Genomic DNA, 24410 nt, shown 5'->3' with positions numbered 1-24410 from the left:
AGAAGGATAATGCCATGTGTCACCTTCCTACACAGGATTATTGCCGTCACATCACTAGTTTGATCTACAATGGACTATGCTAACAGAATATTCCTCAACCCGCTGATTGCCTCTTTTAAAAACTTCAATCACATCCAAAGCACAGTTGAAAGGACCTCATAATGACTCTGCCGGTCCGGAAATAACCTGCTGGTAATTCTGTTTACCGGCACGTTTCCGGACTCACAGAATACAGGTTTGCCGGTGGGGTAGCCTGATTTACCTCCAGCCAAGTAAATCAGGCCCCCCACCGGCAAAGAACAGCTGTTATTACCGGCACCAGTATTACCGGGGCTGGAAATACCGGCAATCCCAATTTATCTACTGTTGCCGGCACCTGTAATATGCTGGTAATTCGGCATATCGGGTGCTGGTAACAGTAGGTCCATTTGCTGGTATCCTATAGGAATTACCGGTGGGGTACCAGCAAACTTTTTAAGAGGGCCAAAGACTACTACTTTGACTCAAAAGGAGGGAACACAACACCAGCATTAAAAGCTCTTTACTGGCTATCAATCAAAAATTCATCCTCTTGAAAGCACTCTGCGTTGCCAACAGAGCTCTTCAGGGCTAAGGAGGCAAATTCATTGAGGAAAGGTCATACAATTAACACCAATAAGGACACTAGTATCTATGTACTAGTAGAGATCTCATACTACACCAGAGACAGACACGAATGATGGCCTCTCTCCAACGTGGTTGCCAAACACTGGCACACTCTGCCGAAGAAAATCAGCACAATCCAGGATCACCTTTGCCCCAAGAATAGCACTAGAGACCAGGTTTGTAATGCATAATCGATTAAAACATCACACAGCAACAGGAGACCCCTCTACCTTTTATTCTTTCCAGCAACCAAGACCCAAGCCCAGGGCATATACAAATTCTTTGGCCTTGGTCACACACGTAGGGAAGGTCATTCCAGCTCCCTTCTTCCACCACATTGCGACCATTGCTTCTAATTATAGGACAGAATACCAGACTTTCAGTAACACTGCAGCACGTGCCACCCCATCTCTGCCCAGCTCCAGAAGAGGCCTCGCTAAAGGGGCAAACCATATATCACACATCATACATCACACTAAATCGTGATGACGCCAGGGAACCTGCACAATATGGGCAAGGGATCTATACCTGTGGTGTAACATACTCTCCGTAGCCTCTACCAACCCTACTCACTAGCTACTCAAGCTCCACGCTCAAACACACTACATGCAAACCAACAGAGCCACTCACACACACCTTCCTAATACCCTTCCTACCAGATGGCAAACAATTGAACACTACACATCTCTAAAACGAATTGAAATATCACAGTTTTGACCAATGTATCCTAGTACCACAGCCACATGTGGTTTCCTTTCAGTAAACAAATGTGTTGATTCTCTTGACAAAAACAGCTAGAAACGTATGCGCTGGCAGGGGACAGGGTAGCTCCAGTCTGCACACTCTAACACAAGAACAAAGATATCTAGCTTCTTCTCTCTATTGTTACTAACCAAACCAACCCATCCTCTTTTAGATATCCCCCATCACCTGGAATCCATGAAAGTGACAGTGGTGCATGGTGTAAATCCTCATAACATATGTGGTCATGTCCCCAACCATTTTTTAGGGAGCTGGTAGGGTGATCGAGTGGGGGCAGTTATCTTTCCAAGCTCGGGTTGTGCGCTCAGTGATGATCTGAGAAGGGTCCCCAGATCACCTTCACTGGACCCCCATCTCAAGGCACAGGCCAATCACAGTAGTCTTAATAGATCACCCTCTCCTTTGGGAAGGTCTACTATCTTAGAGGGGCCTTAATAGGACCCGTGATCGGGAAGGTAGGGATCTCCTGTATTCACAGCACTTGCTCAGGGGACTTGAACAGACGACAGATGCATACACCTGGGAAATATAGAACATGTGAGAAAGGGAAAGGCAGGCTCTTCCCAAAGCACAGTTAGTTCCACTGAAATTGGGGAAGTGAGGAATGACAGTACCATAAAACTGGCAGTGACTGTTTCCTCTGCTTTCCTTGCATGGGTGCAGATATACCATTACATTCTACAAGGGTACAAAAGAGAGATCAGAAGTACAAAGGGAGCCATGACAGCCAATCAACCATCTCACAAGGACTCCATTCTCATACAGCTAAGAACAGATAGGACAATTGAATCCACCATGGGCAGGGTTAGGGTGTGACAACCAGTGAGCGGACCACACAGGAGAAGGGACTAGCCAGCCCTAAATCCCATATCAGAACTGGAATCCAACCCCAGGGGTATGGCCCACCTTCGAATCCATACACTGGCTGCCTGGCAAAACACACCTGAATTCCTGTAACCCAGAGAGAGGCTGTAATATAGGGCCAGGGTGTGGCAGATAAAGAGAGAACCATCCAAGGGCAGGGATGAGCCAATCCCAAGTCCCATATCCTTGCTCTAAGCCATCACAGGGACCACAGCCTAGCAGCCAACTCCCATCCCAGCTAACACTCGTAAATACACTTTCACCAGACAGAGACTGGAAGGAACAAGCACAGCACTATAAAATCACACAGCCTCAGTCTGGCAGTGTGCTTGTTTGTAGTAGCAGCTGGAGACTGGAGGCAAGAGCTTGTTTGCAGACAGTTGGAGGAGAGAACAGAAGACTGCTCATGTTGCAGTGCACTGGAGGAGAGGTCAAGGAGACTGGGATGAACAAGACTCTGGGAGCTGGAGGAGAGACCAAGACCAAACCAACAAGTCCAGAGAGATTGGGGGAAGAGGCCAGAAGATGGAGAGTGGTGGACAAAGGGTGTGGCACCAAGAGGAGTGAAGCAGCAAATTTGAGGGGTGAAGAACATTTAGGGTGATAGAAATGCGGAGGAAGGCGTTACTCAAAGGAATGAAGAAGGTGCCCAGAGGGGTGAAGATCTTGAGGGTGATAGGAGTATTGAGGAGTATATACTCAGAGAAGTAAAGAAGGTGAGGATAGTAACAGCAGTACCAAAACGGGTGCAGAAAGTAGGGACAGTGATCACAGTGAAGAAGGTGTGGAAAAAAATAAGACTGGCACTACACGGACTGAAGGTGGCTACAAAAGGAAATACACCTGGATGGGAGAGATAGGAAGTTCATTGAAGGACTGATAGAGGAGCGCACCAGTGAAGAGTGGGAACATGAATATGAAAGAGAAGGGCCGAGAGAGAAAAGGGAACAGGAGGATCACCAAGAGAAGACAAATGGAAAGAGGCCATCCAATTTGTTAGCAATCAGGTGTTTGGAATCCATGTTATCAATACCAGGCTCCCATTCATTTAGCAGATTCAATGTGGTCATCTTCTGGTATTTTTGTAATTGTCTAAACTGTTTTCACTGGTGAAACCTCTTTCTTGAGTTAAACATATTCTTGAGAGAATCTGATTCTTACCTCCATTAATCTGTAGGGGGAGGTGTACCTGTTCTCCTTGCCTATGAATAGAAACTGGACTACATATTTTATTTCCTGAATTATCCATTGGTTGACCTTGGACCTCGTCGGAAATACTGATGTGGATAAAAACGTGTTTCCATTCAAGGCGGAGAACCATTCATTATTGGGTGGAAGGTTTATTTTCAAAGGTTCTGTAGAAGATTATCACCTTGTTCCTTCACGGATATGATGGGGATGTTAGAGACCTGGGTAATTCTGCAATGGATTGCCACTCAGAGTAGAGGCTGATGTAATCGCACTCCATTTCAATTTGAGCAGGTGGCAGGTTTGGGTCCATGGGACGGCATCACATCAAAAAAACGAATGTAAAAACAATGAGGCCGAAAACAATGAATTTTTATCAACACATTTTTGCCCTTTTTTTTCAAAAACATAGATGGTGGGTTAGGTTAGGAAATGAAAAAAGTTTGGGGTGTCAATAGGGTGCGGCGGGTCACCTCCACATTTAAAAAAGGGAAAAAAATGCAAAGAAACCAAAAAACATTATGGAAATTCAGAAAAAACTATTTGTTGTTTTGGGCCTTGTTGTTTTATTGTTATTTTAACATAGATCCCATAGGAGCTGGTTCATGCAATCTATCAAAAGGCAAATCCTTCGTAGTAAATTGTTTCCCAGTAAGAAAGATGTGCCATCATGAGCCACGATTATCACCTAATGTATGAGTCGGTGTCACTCTATTTTACTTTCTATTTCTGTAACTCCATCTAGTGGAATCTTTTTTACATCCATATTGCTTAGTTCTCCAAGGAGGAGATTTAGAGTAATGCAATGACTCTTGCCCCTTCCATGGTTCAAAGTGTCAAGCACTTCTCATGAGATCAAATTTGCCTGAGACCCTGTATCTCTGAGAGCCATTAGGTCACACTTATCTCAACTTGAATAGGTGCAGAAAACTCTCAACGTTCACTTCCAATGTACAGAAAAATTAAGAGTTAATGGGTAGTTTGGAATGTATTTTTCTCATGTCTTTGGTTTCATGAACCTGACCTTGGGCAGCCACCACCTGGTCATATATATAGGGGTAGCAAAGGAGACCAAAGGGGTCGCAGGTGTGACCCCTGGCGTCCCACAAATGACACCCCTGTTTACATCACATGTTATCAAAAAACTCCCCCTTGGGTACTATTCAAACAGTGTCACAAAATGAATGAATAGCCATTTGGAACTGCGGGCCACTTTTTCATTGGTGCCAAGACAATTTTATGCCCCACTCCGACCCTGGTCCCACCCACTTACCCAGCCTCTCCCAAAGCCCTGCATATACAATACATGGCAATTCAAGGTATAGGATGTCAGAACCTAGAAAATGGTGTTGGTAAGTGGCCATTTTATCAAAACCTAGAATATGGTGTAAATAGCTGAGCACTGCATAGCAATCAGTGTGCAACAACTGAACACATGACCACAGAAATGGTGTGAGTAGCTGTGTATAGATGATGGCAAGCTTAGCAAACAGTGTAAATACTTCTCCATGTGATGTCAAAACTGGTGTAAGTGCATAGCGCATGACAGCAACTGTCACATGGTATGAGAATCTGACCATATGATGGCCAATGATGCCAATAGCTGGCAAATAGTGAGGGCACCCTTAAGTATGACGGACGCTACGAAGTGAACTGTTCACTGACGGCGCTTTACACATTAGAGCTGCTGCCTCAAGAACCTTTAATTTCCAGCTGAAAAAAGTGTAGTGCTGTTACATGCATCTTATAATAAGGAAACTGACAAATGAGGCCAGCGTGGACTAAGAAAAGCATCTGATAAAATCTTTTATTTGTGTTCATTAAGTGCAATTTGTAAAGAAAAAGGGCAACTTTATATTCGCACAAGTCTACTTGATGATTTCTTAAGGTAGTTTCCAGGATGACTTTACCAGCCACCCAGCGGGCTTTGCACCACACTGATTAAATATGGAGGCCCCATTGCTTATGCCTTTAAATACCATTACTACCACATTGGCAGTTGGCATGTTTGGCTCTATCAGTACACAGTGGACATATATGAGGCTACTTTCAGAGAGAAAAGTGTCAGTGAGAGCAAGGGTAGTCCCCTTCCATGAAAGATAGCTTGGGACGGTCAGTGCAGATCTTGGCTTTTGCACAAAACGGGGAGTCCGGCAGCAAGGATCATTTGCAGGAATCATACTACAGACAGGAGTAAAAGGAGCCAAGAAGAGGTGCCATCATGCCAACATTGAAGTCTTGAGCTTGCTAACAGACTGGGGTCCAGATAAAGGCTGATATAGTTCCAGCATAAGTAGTGTGTTGATATGAGCTGTCCTTTTGTCGGTATCCGGTCATTGCATTGACAACCAAAGCATCGACAGCCAAACCATCTAAAAAATGCACTTTATTTTTAGATGGTAAAGGATTTAGTTTAATAAGAATGGGTTTTAAGGTTAAAAAGGGGGTTTGTGGGTGGACCCCCCATTTAAAAAATAAAATAAAAAAAATGCATGAGATCCTTTAGATGGCATGGCATTAGATGCTTTGGCTGTTGATGGAATGACTATAAACCGTCCTTGTCTCTCACTTATCTCCCTTTCATGCTGTACAGAGTCCCTGCCTGGTTGTATGCTGCAGTGGTTGTTCTTTATGGGGAATGGTGGTTGTGTGAGCTGCGGAATGTTCTCGGAGTGATAAGAAACTGCCTGTGAATAAGGATGTACCTGCAGATGTTCCTTCCTGCTAACATACCAGGGCCTATTCTGCTCCGAATGCTCCTGTAACCAAGAATACTCGAGGTTCTTGAGTTCCTTGGCCAGAGCCTGTATAAAACAGTGCATATCTGGCACAGTTGGAAACCAAAATATTAGAAAATGCTTTGTTTTTTAGCCATGAGAAAGGTGTCTAAGGACCTCCGGCAGCCACAGACTAAAGTCACCAAAGCAGCAAGAGGAGCTCTCAGGGGAGTTCTGCTAACGGGCTCACACATCAGAGGTCCATGCAGGGCAGGAAGTACATTCCTATTCCCCCGGGACAGAGGCCCAGTGCCAGGAGATCAGTTCACCATCGTCGTGCCTCCACATTATGCCCAAGCACCCACAGGCTTGAGCTTGGACTGTGTGAGCAATCACATATGATGTGGCATCAATATAAACTACTCATCTATTGCCGCCCAGCGCATGTGGCGTGCTGCCATCAACAGCGTTTCAGGCCAGGACACTATGAACATATTCTACCTAAAAACAACAGCCAACCACATGCGGCAAAGGGCAAACGTTATATTGTGTGGCTCGGTACTGGGCGAGGTCCATCCATGCTGTTGAAGGAGATGCCCCATTGGAATCAGTCAATGGCATCTTGGCAGATTTAGGATTTCTATCCTATCATATAAGGCAGAAGTACCAGTCACGTGGAAGAAGACTGCTTATTGCCAACAAGGAACATCCATCAAGATGAAAACCATTACATGTAGTGCAGAAATGAGACGCATAATCCTTTACTTTTGCCAGTTGAATGGAAGACAATTTGGCAAATAAATAAACAAGTGCCCAAGTTATCAGATGCTTTCAAAGTGGCTATCACAGATCACAACACAATACGTTTTTATTCGTTTTTATTAACTGAACATACCCTTAAATCCCACATGTGCAGACATTAGCATGGGATTTGACACGAGGGCTTCAGTGCAGTCCACTAGTTGTTTATGGGCAATTATACATGTGATAATGACTGCTGATGTGGTCTAAAAACATTTTAGCACACTGGCGATGCCTATGATTTCTGAGGCTCTGTTCTGCTTGGTCCTGGGCCGTTGCATGTTTGTTGGTGTTAGCTCACGATTGTCCGTTCTCACTGTCAAAGCTAAAAATGTTTGCAACAAAGCTTCATGGCTCATAGCTCAGGGGCATTGTCAATGGAAGTTTTTCTAGCAAATATTTGTCAATAAAGTTATTTCATTCAATTTATTGAGAATGCCATGTGATGATGGTACCTTTTTTCCATCGAAATGTAACTATTTAAAAATAAGAGTTGTACGTTAAGTGTATTATGAATGGAGCATAACAGTTAGCCGAGACGTTTTACGGACACGTTGAACTGGGAACTACCCCATTTGCTCGCAGGCCAACATCCTCCAAGCCCATTTGCTAGAAAATGTTTTACCACATTTTACGGCAAAAAGTAGATGGGGGTTGGGTTTAGGTATTTAGAAAGGTAGGTGGCGTGCATGGGGGGTATTGTGGTGGGTCTCCCTCGGCAATTGTTTTAGTGAAATTTGGTAAGCAAAATCGCGCAAAATGTGGTTCAAGGAAATAGCTGCGACGAAATCAGATAGATCCTTTAATTGAACATTGATTTTTGCTAATTGAATATAAGCGTGAGCTTCGTCATGTTTCATAAAATGTGCTTCTTTACTTTGGTGTGTAGACACGTAAGTGTGCAACTAACACAAGTCCTATGTTTGCGTATCAATGCTTTGTTGGGGGAGATTTTTGGAGCTGTCACTTGCTTTCTGTTGTCAGTGTCAATGTGGCTCTTATATACATGGTAAGGATGCAACATTGAGTTATTGACTCCACTCAGGGCCTTCTGACAAGGTCAATAATAATACCAAGGTGCTGGTGTTGAAAAGGTTCACTGGTGTGCAATATGATTACGATTACATCTGCAAATGTAGATGCAACTTTATTCATCAAATTAAACAATACTTTCCATAAAGTTGCATGTTAAAAGAAGTGTTTTAAGTACATATTTGACAGTTTTTGTAGACATTTACTGCAATAAGAAGTGTAAATTCTAACAGCTGAGCACACATGTTTCGTATCTTGCCAGGTGGAGCTGACCGGTAATAGCATCTATGAATACATCCATCCTTCGGACCATGATGAGATGACCGCAGTGCTCACGGCCCACCAGCCTCTTCACCCGCACCTCCTGCAAGGTACATTACCCGCATGCATTGAGTTCTGTCACCATGGTTGCGTAGTGCTCTTCCAGTGGCACAGCTCAACCGCCAACCTGCCAACTGTATGATCTGTATGAACACATCGGTCACAGCATGAAATTCCAGCTGAAGTCATTATTCCACCAATCTAGGGGTTTGCTGCACTTTATAGTCATATCACATGTTGCATGGGTGATTTGCGCCAGGGCAGGAAATGCTTTACAAGCAATGGATTATTCATTGTAAAAAGTGCTCTAAATGGTAAACTGGCCTAACTCAAAAAGCAATAAGCGGAATTGACAAACATTTCCAAGGAGGCATCGTCGAGGTATACCAGCAAGTTACATACTGTAAAATAGTCCCACTGTATGGCAGCCCTTAGCCTCCTATGGCAAAGAATATCAGTGGCAGAATGCATTGTATGCTTTCCTGCGGCTGTAAGTAGTAAAAGAATGCTGTTTGATATGTCTAGAGAATGATTACCCAAACTTAAAGCTAAGCAGTGAAAATGAAAAGGGAAAATAAATTTCATTTGAAAATAATATTAACAGTACATATTTTAAATTACGAAAATGAATGATAGTGATATTTATTTTACTTGTTTTTATTACACAGAGAACATTTGTCTAAACATATGTGTTTATTTTTAAAATGAGTTTGGGATTTTTTTAAGAATTACTACTCGTACCCACACAACTCAATTTTGCATTCTTGTGTCTGCACTACCTAGTTCCACCTGTGAAGATATACTTTAGAAATGGCGCAAACACCTGCATTCACAGTCACACAACACTTCTCCTTCATCCTTACCTGTTCTAAACCACACAGTATCGTTGCAAAAGTGTATTCTATGTTGTTTTGTTTTTGTTCATTATTTTTTAATAAAATATTTAACATTTATTTATTTTGCTTTCTTCATTCTTAGCATAGCTATTTTCAATAAACGTTAGTTTACCTCTATGTTTTTAGTAGTAATTATTGCAGACTAGTTTTACATTGTACCCAAAATATAGGCTTGATTCACTGTGCCTTTTGCAGGAGAAGTACTCCTTAAAACACCTTCCTTATTCATGGATAATTTTCAGTTTATTGTCAAAGCCAGTTACACATAATTTTTTTAAAAAAACAAGTTATGGCTGATAAACTTGCTTATGTTTGAGAGTGAGTTGTGTAAATTACTTAATGCAGAAGTAGGTCTTTTAAGGGGTTGGTAAGGGAGGAACAGTGTAAGTGGCCGCCATTGTATGTGGACCCTCACAATCGTGAGGCATAGTGAAGCTCAGCAATTGCCAAATATAATTTAGAGTGTGGGTGGTATCAGTAAATTAGACAAGTATCTCAGTGCTTTCAACATATGGAGCTGGAGGTTATTTGATGCCCACACTAAATTGTCTAGTGATATCATTCTCTACAGTATCAGAATGCATTGCAAAAGATATCAGAATGATACAGGTAAAAAGTCGATTCTGGATGTTGTGTTCAAGGACTACCGCTAATAGCTACTGGATGGGTGTGGACCTACATGCAAAAAGTCTTCTCCCATTAATCAGGTTGCCACAAACCCTTAAGACAACTCTTCTTTAAGACTGTTGCCTATAGATGAGTGGATTAGCATGATGTAGTAGCACATAAGGATATTGAATGATCAACATAACATGATTCACGTACCCTTGGCAAATGTTTATGCAATTAATGCATTGTAGAACAGAAACATGTTGGGTTATTTTTCAGGACACCTGAAGGGTTTTAGCTACAAATGAAGTATCATGTGAATAATGTGCTTAATCCTAGATGTAATGAGGTACTATTAGTGCAGATGAAGATGGAATAACTTCATATTAAATGTATATTCCATATTGGTGGATAATAAAATTGAATGTATGAGGTGTGAATATTCATGTGTAGGTAACACAAAGGACGGTCCTGTGATGCATTTGGTATGTTCAGATTGTAGATTCTATAATTATACCAAAGCATTAACAATTGAATATGTTTTTAGATTAACATAAATTTGAATAGAGACATTATATTTTATATTAAAAAAACGTGTAAACGTATGGTTCATAAATAATCAACTAACATATCAACCATATTTGTGCCCAAAATAGGTGTAGAGTGCAGTTGCAGATCAAACCGCTAAGGTCCAATTTTTATAATGCAGAAAGGGGTCTTTTTAACCATTTTATGAATTCCATTGCAAAAGGACTGGGAATGTGGGCATCAGAGCTGACCTTGTCTTCACCCCATTGTTTTCACCCAATTTCCTTTTGCCTGCATTGTAGGAGGCCACCATGGAATGGAAGTTTGTATGGATGGGCCTCTAAACACCTTAACCAAACAGGCCCACCACTTAAGAAGCGAGTGCACATTTGTACGTAAAGCAAATTTATTGTACAATCATCTGGGTCTCACTGAACCACATAAGTGGGCACATTACATACATTTTTGCGACAGAGAAACACTCCCATATGTTTTATTACAATCCACCCCCATTCATGATTGGTCAAAACCGATACAAAGAAATCCAATCTTTCTCCAGTTCTTCCATTCCATTTCGTCATGTTAGCTTAACTACCATCTTCAAATCATTTCCATAGCACATCCCTCTTTGGGATTCATCCGTGGTAAGTCATGACATCAACGCATTGTTACACATTCATATACAAACATAATTCATTACGAGTCACAACTGGCCTGAAACCTCTTAACCTTAAACATAATTGCACATGGTTCGCATGGATACTTTAAAAAAGCAGAATAAACAGGTTTCCTTTGAAATGGCGATAACTTTCTCATCCACCCCAAAATGACTTGCGTCCCGGAACATTCTAATCTAAATAGCTACAATTTCAACATGCATGGCCCCTGGCCACATTCTGAATAAATAATCGAACCACAAGGAGTATCAGTCACTTTGGCCTTGAGCATCGCTTCACCCCACATTTATTACTGGTCAAAACAAATAGCCGAAACCCTCTGTCATGCTCCCATGCTCTAAATAGAGATTACATTTGCTGTCGCGATATTACCAGGTCATAAAATCCATGGCCGGTCTCTTAGCTGAGCTGACCATAACCTAAGGTCGTAGGTACTTATTTACCCATGCTCTGGCCTCTGCAAACTCTACAAAATCAGTTTCTCCAAGTCAAACCCTGACTGCTGCGTTTTAATCCATTTATAAAAAAGCCCACTCCAAGTAGATTTATAAATGCCCTGTGTTTGTATATCAGTGTGTATGTATGTTGAATAACTGTCATATTTTCTTCACAGTGGCTTCTCTATGACCAGTCCCCTTCCTTGCATGTGCATTGTGAAAACTCCTTTTTGACCAGTTTCTATGCATTTCATCGCACATTATATCTGGATCGTGTTTATATTTTATTTGGTGGTTTTGGCATTTATCTTTTTACACATGTGCAAATCTAATATGTTTCATTTTAACAAAAAATAAAACTTAAGTAACATATCTCATTCACATTTAACTACACTGGATACATATACAAAATTGCAACATCATGCTAACTTTACCACATTCCCAGTCACAAAATTGGAATGCGCAACATGAACCCCTCTTCATTATTGTGACTTTTCCTGACCACCCCAACATCACCCCTAATTAATACTTTAATTAATAAATCATATTCCTGTTATTTAAAACCATCCTCTCAGGGATCAACCCTACAATTATCTCTCATAGTGGTCCTCAAATGGGCATACTCATCCGTTGAACAACCCCAACTCGTCCCCCCACCATTTTCGCAATATACCCACTGCTCCACGCAATCATCCCAACTTGGTGGAGGATGCAAGACAGCTTTGGTCTGAGTACCCATGTGAGGTGAAATGACAGTGATTCTAGCCTTTGACAGTCATCATGGCAGCTGCTTTCATTACCTAGACAGAACAACATTGTAAGAGCATTTGACAAGAGCAGAAACTAATAAGAAAAGGGGCACAGCGGACAAAGGGGCACATATTTGGCTTTGGGCATGGAGCAGGCTAGGACCAAGTGTTCTTCCGGAATAATGGGCGCCAGCATGTGCAATGTGGTAAAGCTGCACATACCACGCCAGGCTAGTGGCAACTACCCATAGGCATATGACCCACATGTCCAAAAAATATCCAAATTAGCAGCAGTACCTCCAGCCAGATCGGCGATGCAAGGCGTGTGGCTGCAGTTCCCATTTGAGCCAACGGGCACCATGCCATCGCCCTTAAATCACAGAGAAAAATGGGTGTCTATATCTTAACAGGTTTCTCTGGCTCCTTGAGCCATGTCAAATGCTGCAGGTAGTTTTGCTACACATCTCCACATTCTTGATGCACCTGTGCCAACCCATCTTCTGAGAATCTCCTAATTCCTCCAGCTCTGCAACTTTTCGCCCCTCGCTCCTATCGGTTCTTGGCAAAAAAGAATACCTTCTAAACTCTGTTGGACTCTTTGTGTGCACCGAACATTCTTCTGCTCTTTACAATCTGTAGTTGAAAATTCTTCATCAAGAGGTAGACTGGATGCTGTGACTGATTGCCCTTTGAACTGCCCTCGTACCCTGCACAAGGCCAGGTGCACTAGACACAGTGCATCTGCTAACTCCACTTCATTCGGGATAAACACCCTAGGGACACCAGAATCACGGGGGGTGAGGGAGCAAATGTAGCAAAATCCTACAGCTCTCTCTCTCCCAACTTTCCTCATGTGGCTGTACCAAATATTATCTGTTGTGAAACCATGAGCATGTACTATTGGGTCTATTTCATCATCCTCATTGTTCAAGAAATCAACATTAACATTTCTTCTTGACTGTAGCAATATATTCTTAAATTCTGTGAGACTAGATACATTTAAACCATCTATAATCATACTTGTTGCCATCTTCAAACATGATGACAAAAGAAACACAAAAAACATATAAACACTCATCCTAACATTCATCATATACGCGAAAATGTTCTTCCTTTAAAACAAAGAAATTCACTTCCTGGATTTCTCTCTGCACCCCCATTTTCCACTGGAATGAACTGCAAATCTTTGGGCATACTTAACTTTGAGCCTGCTCCTGTGCCGGTGGAGGGATATCAGCATCCCTTTGTGTATCGCTGAAGTGGATCCAGCTCTTTTTGCCCTCCACCTTCACAGCAGTCGTAGTCACGTAAATCACATGATGCACCCCAAGGAAATGCCACTCATTCCAAAGGCGCATGAAGATCCGGATGTAAATCCAGTCTCCCAGGAGTAACGGTTGCTTATGCTAATCATCGGTTTCCTTGACACTTTCTCCTGTAGACTGTTGGTGAGAAGACACAACCTGTGAAGATATCATCTTGACACTTTTGTTTTAAGGCCTAAGGTTCTCCCTAAGCTCCTAACCTAGGACCTCTACAGTCTTATGTGCGTCTGATGCAGTGCATGCAGGTGAGTGAGGTGTGTGTAATCTACGCCCCGTCATAATCTCGTGAGGGCTGAGGTGATGCTCTTTTGCTGAATGATTTCTCAAATAAAACAGTGCTCGGTGCAGGCAAAGCAACCATGGCTTTTTAAAACTGTTGCACCTCTTGGCCAGCCAGGCTTTAAGGACCCTGTTTAGCCTCTCCATGAATCCGTTGGCCTGGGATTGGTACATGAAACATAACCTGTGCTTGATTACCAAAGGCAAAGTAATTTCTGTGACAAGGCATTACAAAAGTGGGTTACATTGTTGGAGTTCAAGACCTCACAAATTCCCCACCGTGGATATACCTCTCTCACCAAAAATTTTGCTGCAATCTTAGCATCAGGATGTGTGCAGGGACCAACCTCAAGCCACCAGGAGAATAGACAAACAGCCACAATAAGATACTGGTAATTGTTACTTATCATTAGCATATGCACAAAGAGAATATGGAGCTCCCATAATCGGCCCGGAGAGTCTTGGCAAAACTCCCCTTACTGACCTCATGGTGTTTCCAGGATTGATTTGCTTGCAAACTGTACAGTTCCCTATGAATCTACTTACCTGTTCCTGGAGGTTCGGTTTGAGCCATTCCTCGAGGAGCTCTGCTGCAATTCGTCATCAAGTGTGTGATGGGAAAAGTAGTTGCTCTAGAGCCACAAGGAGCAGTTTTAAGGGCATTACTACTTTCCCCATCAGCTCCTTTCTCTACAGCAAATCTATTGGCAAGATAGATCCTCTCTTTGCCCAAAGCTCCTGCTCCTCTTTAGGTGTTTTCCCTTGCATTTCTATGATTTGAAGCACAGGGACTGCAGTATATGGGGCTGGCAACTGTACCTGCTGGGACATGGCTTCAATTTCTGGGATTCTGTAAATGGTGAATATGCAGCCTCTTTTGCCACTCTCTCTGTGGCATCATTTCCAAGTGCTATGGGGTTAGTACTATTAGTATGCGCAGGGCACTTTACAAGGCCTACCACTGTGGACAGGGTTAACGCTTTGATTACTCTGGATAGCAACGCAGCATGCTGGACAGCGGTCCCATCAGATCTCCTAAACCCTCTTCTCTGCCACCTTGATAACCCTGAATGTACAGTGGAGGCTACATACGCAGAGTCAGAATGAATAGTGACTGCCTTCCCCTTACTCATTTCTAGCACCCCTATAAGTGTCACTAGTTCTGCCGCTTGTGCAGAGTAATGCGAAGGCAACCGTTTCTTCAGTCTGACCTGGTATCCCCTATCCACAATGCCCACAACAGCTGCACCCATATGCCTCTCACCAGTGTCCTAATTAATTGTTCAAGATCCATTGACAAAAAGAACCTCAGCTCCGTCAAGCATCTTCTTTAACATTCGTCCTCTCTTCCTCTTCTCCTTCATAAGTTACACAATCATGAACAATGTCATCAGGTTTCACTGGCTCAGCTACAAATGTCACAGGATTGACTATGTGTCACCGCACGGGATGTATCGATCCATTTGATGAAATAACCTTGTACCCTGAAACTCTTTGGGTCATCAAAGTCGACTTGGATTTTTCCAAGGTCGCAAAGACGGCATGGTCTACGTACAATATCACTGGGCTGAAAACTTTTGAATTGCAAAAGCTTCTGCCACTAAAGCTTGCTCGCAAGGGAACTGTCCCTGCATCACTGGGTCTAGGAGTATGCTATAATATGCTAACGGTTTGTGGCCTAGCAATGTTTGCTGGGTCAGGACCACTGTCATCACCTGCCGGTTCGAATGAAAAAACAAATAAAATGTTTTCTTGTAATTCGGGGTCACCAAGACTGGAGCATTGCTGATCGTGGCCTTGAGTTCCCGGAAGCAAGTCACCCTTTCTTCAGACTATTCTATTGTACCCTTCTCATTCTGCGCTTCCTTAAGTCCCTGCAGTAAGGGCTTCACGTAACTAGAGTAGTCAAAGATCCACAGTAGTTACAGAGCCCTAAAAAAAAGCTGCATTTGTTTCACTGTGACTGGCTGAGGCATATTCAGAAGTGCAGTGGCTCTCTCTGGCATTACCTTCCATCGGGAAGGCAATATCACTGGCCCCAAATAAACAACCTCTGTCCGACAATACTGCAATTTTTCTTTGTCCACTTTGTACCCCTTCTCCGCAAGCAGGGTGAGGATCGCTATTGAATCTCCTCTACACTGCTCCTCTGAAGTGCTACAGACTAGAAATCTGCCCACGTACTGGATTACTGTACCGGACACATGTAAATTACCAAAATGCATCTGAATCACCCTGTTAAAAACACTCAGAGATTCACAGTGCCCCTGGGGCAACCTCGTGTGCTCAAATCTCAGACCAATATACGTAAATGCAATGAGGTACTGAGAATATTGGTGTAATTGGACTGGGAAAAAATGTTTTTTTTAAAAATCAATCACTGTGAAGTGGGGCGACCCAGTAGGGATATTACAGAGAATGGTGGCAGGATTCGGTACCACTGGAATTTCCACAATATTGAGGGGGCGCGAATCCTGGACCATCCTCCAACTGGACCGCTTTGCTTTCTTCACAGGGTAGATGGCCGTATTAGATGGGGCACAGAAGGTTGTATTATGCCTCCATAATGGTCTCGTAAATCCCTTCCGCCACTTCTCTACACGTGGGGTACTGCTTAACCCATGATAATATCGCACCAGGTTTCTATTTTATTCACACTGCTCCAATACTCTTTAGGAGCTCCACATCACGAGGATTGTTGGTCGATAAATGGTCCGGCACCTTTTCCAAATCCTCCTTCCAATGTGGTGATGTATTTCTAATGATGAGCATGGTCTTTGGTACTTCCCTTTGCTATATCACTATATGGCAAGGCACCACAATCGCAAAATTCATCTCTCCTGTATCTTTCGTGTCTTCATACAATTGCTCGTCAGACATGTCCCTTAGCAACAAGGTTGGATCGATGCACAAAACTGTGTGCCATTCTCTGCCTACCTCTTCAGTGCCTGGGAGAACCACCCTGCTCTTCTTGATCACTACTGCCTCTAGGAGAATCATGACAATGGTGCCTTGTATTACCTCCTGTTGCACAACAGGCCAAAAGAAAAACCCTGTTGGTACCCACCATGTCTGATCTTCAATTCGCAAGACTCAATTCACCAAAACCATTACCCTATAAAGAAGCAAAGTTGAATGTACAGGTACCCCCTTACCACGCTGTGATTGCCATATGCATGCAAACGTGCTGCTTCTTTTACCAGATACAAATCTGGAGTTGAGCATCCTATGCCTTCCTCCGTGAAAGCAATCGACATTCGAAGTTTGCTTAGGATATCTTGGCCCAAAAGATTCACTGGGTTATCTGTACAAAAAACCAAAGGAGCAGATATATTTTGTTTACCTATCTTGATACAAAGATGTAGAAGAGCAGGTGGATGCATTTTCCCTAACTCCTGCCTCCTCACCTCGTCATACTCGAACAGCAGGAGAAGGGCCCTGTGTGAGACTCCATGTGTTATACCTATACCTCATTGAGTGTATGAGGGATGACATGCACTCAGACAACTGTATCGAATATACCATTGCAGTGAAAGTGTGGAACGATACCGTATGGAAGGATGTAATCACGTACCATTCAACATCATGGAGCGCTGAGTGAAATCTGACGAGGGGAGAGTGATGTCATGGAGAAGATATACAAAGTCATGCTGAAACAGTATGAAAATACTTAAGAGTGACAATATAACCAAAGCAATAAGAGAAACATGTATGAAACGATAAAGTAAACATGAATGCAAAAGAAGACAAAGTAAGTTGCTGACCAAAAAGTGTAAATACGCAGTAACGCAAGGTAGAAAAGATACATAGCAGCATGCTATTGAGGAATATATAACGTGGCAAGGACGGCCATAGTTGGAAAATGGATGCCGGCTCATGTAAATATTCAATTCAACTACCTCAGATGCCGATCAGGGTTGGAACGTCAGGAGATGCTGGATGAAGAGCTTCCTATGCAAAACAAAGAGGAGTCAATGTTGGCTTGAGATCAAGTATGCTATTTTAAAGGAATAGCTTCAAAGTACGAAGGGAGGCAGATGGATAAGCCATGGATGAGACATATTTCTCTTAGATTAAAGAAGAAGAAAACATCTGCAAGAGCCAAGTATTGTATAATTGAAAGTGTATATATAATGTGTATACAAGGTAGAGTGGGCAAGTCTCTAGAGGTCAAGAGGAGCAAAGACACCCAGTATAATTAAATCAAATAGCAGTAAATAAGAGGCTGAAATGGAAAAATTGTGGTCTCTTCACATGTGAGTCAGAAGTCGAAAACAAGGGCTATTCATTAAGCCTCGGAGGAAGATAGTGATGTGCTTTCACTCCCTTGAATGTCCTAGAACAGAGAACAAGCTACAAGGTCAACTACAGAGGGGAACCTTTGGCTCATGGCCAGTCTGTTGAGAGGTGATGGACTAATTGGGAAAGTAGGGAGGAATCTGACGTGATGTAAGCACCTCAGTTTTGGTTTCCTTACATGCTGCTATCCGAGCCAAACGTCCAAAGTTAGGTAAGAATGCCAACCAATAAGTGGGCCTATGGGGAAACCTGCTATACAATGTTGCATACACCAATCTGCTGTCATTTTGTTTGTTATAATCAGTATTATACATATTTAGAGGTAGAGCCAATAAAGTATTAACCCATATATATTCTATAAGTAGATATGTTCCCCTAACCAATCCCTCCCACTAATACTTTTTATGGTTTGCCACGTAGGATGATGTCATAGATGTTGCATGTTGGGGTATAAGACCCATGTGTAATCAAGTTTGTGTCTGATGTTTGCAAGTTGACCCTGCTTTTTAAAACTGAGCATAAAGTAGTCCTTTGCCATATTCCTTGAGTCTGTCTGGCTATTTGGTCTGAGATCTCTATTGGTAATTCCATCTAGCTCAAAAGATGCTTCAAGGTGCTAGAGCACACAGATCTTCAGTATAAGGAACTGACAGGATACCCCCACAGAATCCCTGTATTTCCATTGTTTTGCCTGACAAAGAGTACTCACCTTCCTTAATGCAAGATTTTGTGGCCCTCGTATCGACCATGAATGAGAACGTTCGATCAGCTACCTGCACACCTTTCTGGGGTTTTTCTTCTGGATGTGTGGTAGCAGACAGGACCGGACACATCAGAGATCCTTGTGGGCTGTCCTACTCTTGGTATATATTAGCACCAGTGAAAAAGGACTCCCTCCAAAACACTTGCTCCAGTGTAATGAGTAACCGTTCCTTGGGGTAAGGGATTCTTCTCCCATGTCTGTACTGGTGCCTGTGCTGGCATAACCAGTGGGATCCCATAGATCTGTGCAGCCCCAGCTACTGGGTTCTATTCAACCCGTACCTTCTGTGATTGTACAGAGACTGGGGCATATGGCAGAGTTGGGGATTGCATTTATTGAGCTCCCATATTAAAATACTGTGACCTTTCTCGACAATATCGTGGCATGTGTCCCATCCTTCCGCACGACCAACACTGCATTCCATATAACCCTCCATAGTTATTTCCCATTGCCCCATTAAACCGGGGACCCATTCCTCCGAACCTGCCAAATAACCTACTTCCCTGTGGAAAGTCTCCCCTACCCCTTGGAAACCCTCTCATTGGCACCCCGGGAGCATACCTGTCCATCCACCAATGTGTCATACCTGATTCACCATGCCCCTGTTGACCCCATTGCCCCTGCTGTCCCTCCATGGAGCTAGTAATCACTGTCCCTTCCAAACAAACTTTCACCATTTTTTCTGAACCAGCTTGCCCTCTGCCTTCTGTGCCTGTTCTATACTCTCCTTTTCCTTTTCATCCCACCTTTTACAAAAAAGGACAATATGTGCCTGAATTTTCCATGTGGTAGAAAATTACCAAATCTTTGTCCAACACTTCTCCCGTCTCTGCCCTCCACATCTCCTGAATTAACTGGATGTGTGCAGCAGGATCATCAGCCAACTTCATAGTTTTAGCTAATTATAGCTTTATATCCGGTGTATCAGGATACATAATCCACAGGACCCTCCATACCTGAGCCCTGCAATTTTTAAAAACTGCTTCATCATGAGCATTTGAATCCAGCTGAACTCTTGGATACCCTGCTCGCTTCCAAAGCTTGTCTGACCGCTCCCCCATTAGAGCCGTGAGTAAGCTTTTCATGTCACCTATGGCCGTCATGGCACCAGCGGTATGTTTCTATAATGCATAAATCCATTTCCCCACGCCTGCAGATAACAAAGGCAGTGTCTTCATCAAGTGATTCCATTCCATGTGTGACCATGAGACCTAATATGCCTTTCCCAGTCCCTTCTGGAGCAACGGAAACTGAGTTGCACCCACTTTTACTGGGGCTTCCCCCAACTCTCCCCTGCTACTTACTACAGTCATGTGAGTACCCTGGTGCGAACTAAGACTCCATGGTGTATTCTCTGTCGCTGCTCCTGCAGCGGGTGGTAGGGCGGATACACCCTGTTCTCCCTGCTCTATATCCAATTCCCATTCACCTTCATCTCCTACTCCTGTTAACACATCCCCTAATACTTCTACAGGCACAGAAGCATACACGGCACTACCATAGGGTGCCGGCTCCCGTTATCCCAGCTCAAATCCTGTACCCATGGCAAGGTTTCTGTTCTCCAGGTCCACATTGACCTCTTTGATAATCGATTTATCCAACCTAATAAGAACTTGTCCATGCCTCCACCTCCCTTCCTCTACGTCCCTTGCCTGTCTAGTCTCTTCATCCCACTCTTCGTTTCTCTACCACCATAACAGCACTACGTCTTCCTCCGCTAGCCACAGCGCTTCTTCCAAATTTTCCCATTCCTGTGTCTCTACTTGCATTCGCAGCCTATCCTCTAGCCTACTGGTAAATGGCATACTCTCCTCCTTCTCCGCATTATAAACCCTTCATCTAATCTTCTAGTGGTCAGCCTCACTCTCTCTCTCTCGTTCTTTCACCCTTAACCTATCTGCTAACCTAGCAGTCGGGGGAGTTATTCCCTTCCTGGTCTCTGTTCTCAACCTTTCTACAGTCTTAATCATTGAAGGAGTTACCCTTTCCACTTTCCTCGCTATACCACTTTATAGGCATTGTAGCTGATGGAGGCATTACCTGTGTCTGTGGCCGCTGGGGAAAATGAAGGTTCGTACTCAGGGTCTGTGCACACCTCTGTGTGCGATAAAGGATAGTACCCATATGGGGCCGTGCAGAAGGAATTCCCGCCCCCTCTTTTTCAGCCCATCCTCTAAGACATTAACACTATGGGCCTTCCTGCCTTTTTCATACATGCTCCAAAACTCTAGGATGTTTAACCGTTATCTAACTTTGAACACTTGAGCCTTGTAGTTAAAAAGTATGCAGGTTCTCCAATATCCTGTTATCTTAGGTCCCCTCAGTAGGCCAAGAACTGGTCATTTTACCCTTAGTTTCCCGCAACCATGCCCAATGATATTTTAGAATCTTCACCTTATAACCAGGGAGTACCTGACACAAATGATTCAGAGGAGTCTCCATTCTCCAACCCAAGTTACCCACAAATAATTTCACAAAAAATAACACCAAAGTCGAATCTGCGGCACAAACATTCTCCAGCCAAAGAACACCCCTTTTTCCCCTTCCCAGTTTCTTAATCTTCCCCACAATCACTTACTTCACTCGCTTTCACGACAATCAACTTGCTTAGCTATTTACTATAGTTATATGTCTCACTCTTAAACAAAAGACAGCATCTTATAAAGAAAACACTTGTCAGCCAATATCTCTGAGATATCTCCTTCACTTGAGCATAGAAGACGTGCAATGTTTTTCACTAAAACACTGCTGCTCTCGCTCTCTTCCTCACTAGTACGGGCTTCTCTAATACAATACTGTCTTTCTACAGAAAGTTTTCCCTTCACTACTTTGACTAACCAAGAAAAGGGATCCGCCCGCACAGTCCATACAAAATGAAGGGTTCCAAGTGTGTACTCCATGCACACACTCCAATTCTACCCTTACCAAACCCCTTAAATCAAAGAAAAATCCTCTTTTTCTACAATATTCCCTCTTTCTTACCCCCCAAAAGTACACTCATGTGAACCCAAAGCACTTCAATGCAGTGCTCTGTCAATTCATCCTGCACAGCTGGACTGTGGTACCACGCCTCCGGGAAACAGACAGGCCTTTAACCAATATTGCAGCCTCAAACCTCGCTTTTTCACTGTGCACAGAAGACTGGTCCCCGCAGTGAAACGCCACAGCCAAGTTGTGCGGACAAGAGACCCGCAACCTCTCAGAAAGCCTGGGGTCCCTTCAGTCGTCAAATGTGTGGGTGGACCCCTAATCACATTAACCAAGCAGGCCCACCACTCAAGAAGCAAGTGCACATTTGTACGTCAAGCAAGTTCATTGTACAATCATCCGGGGAAGAGCTAGGTGACCCTATCGAGTCAAACTAACCCAAGTCTCACTAAATCACAATAGTTGACACATTATATACATTTTTGCAACAGTTAAAGCACTCCCATATGTTTTATTACAATCCACCCCCATACATGATTGGTCAAAACCTATGCCACCCCATCTTTCTTCAGTTCTACCATTCCCATTGGTCATGGTTATCTTAACTACCATCTTCAGATCATGTCCATTTCACACCCCTCTACGGGATTCGTCTGTGGTAGGTTGTGACATCAGCACATGGCTACTGTTAGGAAGGCATGATTATCAGAAGTATGACAGACACAAGGAGTACAATCCAAGGGTGTTTTTTGAACAGTATATGGGTGAGAAAAAACGCCTAATCTAAATCTAAGATGGGAGCAAGCTACGACCATCAAAGTAAAGAAAATGCTGTCCTAGTGGTTTCGTGTCAAAACAAAATGGCCTCTACTAATAAACCTATTGCCAAATCCTTACTCTATATAACAAAAGGGTGTGGAACAATGATATGTATAACAAAAGAGTATAGTGCAAACTGAAATGTCCAAAAGGGTTTTGGTAGTTCAGTACTGCTGAACTAGTGCACTTCCTTCCCTATGTTACATCACGGGACAAGGCGGAGCAGTGGCATGACTGTGAGCACCCCTTGAGTCTATAGGTATCCGGTAGCAGTTTCTTCTGAAAAGGCATTATCCCTCGAATCAATGTCTTTTGTTTGGCATCCCTCCGTCATGTTCACTGTAGTCTTCAAATCACAGTTCAGTTAACTTGACCAGTTCTACTAGCTTATAACACTCAGGAGCTCTTAATGTCTTTTTAAACAAATATTTGGTTCACTTTCACTGATTCACTCAGGTCCCCCTCTTCCAGGCTCAGAGCTTCCTCTGTAGGCAGTTCTGGCTTCCCTCGATCAGGCGCAAGCCTTCAAACCGCTAGCATCACACTTGTAACTACACTTTCACCTCAAAGTACTTGCCAGTTCTCGTCGGGTCACTCTGTTATATTGTAGCAAGTGCATTTACTTTCAACAATCAGGCTTCTCTTTCATCCGGCTGTCATCCTAACCGCAACCCACAATACTGGATACAATTCAAAGTTTTATACCGGCCTCCTCTCCCGAAGCCTTCTGCTATATGCAGTTCTTAGTAAGCATCACAGGGCTAATAATTCCTTAGATCAGCTTTATACTTCGTTCCACCTTTTGTCAAAGACATTTGACTATCGGGGGGGGCTTGTACCCTTGACTTTACCCTTGTATGACCACTTTGACATCCGCCTCCTCTCTCGGTTACACCTTCAAGTGCTTCAGATTTCTTTTGCGGCTTCTCTCACACGCATCTCAGCATTCTTCATTCTTGCTACAATATACTTTCGCTTGCGGTTTCTCGACAACCCAATGACCACTTCAAACATTAATGTCCTTTTCATTTATTGACACAAGCCGGTCTCCCATTTCACTCAACGGCAGTGGCTGATACAGTTTATCAAGACCTTCCGTCTAGTCAAGGCTTTTGGGCCAGCGCTGATCGCCTCCTTTCAAGTCCTCACACCGCAAATGAAGGAGGTACCGCCATGAGCTTCTGCAGTTACAGGGCATAGCCCCGTTGGGATTCTGCAGCGACCTCCACCCCACAGCTGGTAGGACCACAGCCTTTCATTTACCTCATGGTCCTGTCTGCTCTGCTGCATTGGTGAGAGGCCCACTGGCTGCCCATCAAAGCCTGTATCGAATTCAAAACTTTGACCATCTCATGCACACCGTTGCATCTATTAAGAAGCACCCCGCTATCTGAATAATATCATTGCTTTGAAACACTATGTGCGCCCTTTGTGGGCTTCCGCATGCCTCACCCTGATCATACCTTGCTTCAAAATCAATAGAGCAGATGGAGTGAGCTTCTGTGTCACAGCGCCCTCCAGTTGGAACTCATGACCACCCAACATCAGAATTGAGCGCTCCTACCTATCGTTCAAAAGACTTGTGAAAACTTGCGTGTTCAACAAATATGAATAATGACTCACCTACAGTACTTACTATTGTCTTACCTTTGTACAAATGCTGTGTTACCCCAGTATTGGCCGTTACATGAATGCAATAAATAAATTAAAAATAAAGTTTTGTTAACTTGACTGGGACGAATATGATCAGTCCCATAACGATCCCCCGGTG

The 24410-nt window shown here is 43.3% G+C and overlaps 1 protein-coding gene across 1 annotated transcript in view; it reads left to right on the top strand.

Annotated features, from left to right (window-relative positions):
* The window catches only part of SIM2 (SIM bHLH transcription factor 2), a 465003-nt gene that overhangs the window by 269806 nt on the left and 170787 nt on the right, over nt 1–24410 (top strand). Inside the window, exon 4 of the mRNA XM_069636111.1 lies at nt 8272–8380. Within this exon, the coding sequence (XP_069492212.1) occupies nt 8272–8380 (109 nt within the window). The remainder of the gene's footprint in view (nt 1–8271; nt 8381–24410) is intronic.

This window comes from Ambystoma mexicanum, chromosome 7p (genome assembly GCF_040938575.1).
Source record: "Ambystoma mexicanum isolate Mex_15411 chromosome 7p, UKY_AmexF1_1, whole genome shotgun sequence".
NCBI classification, from domain to species: domain Eukaryota; kingdom Metazoa; phylum Chordata; class Amphibia; order Caudata; family Ambystomatidae; genus Ambystoma; species Ambystoma mexicanum.
The sequence above is the reverse complement of the archived record's forward strand: the minus strand, read 5'-3'. Positions and strand labels throughout refer to the sequence as shown.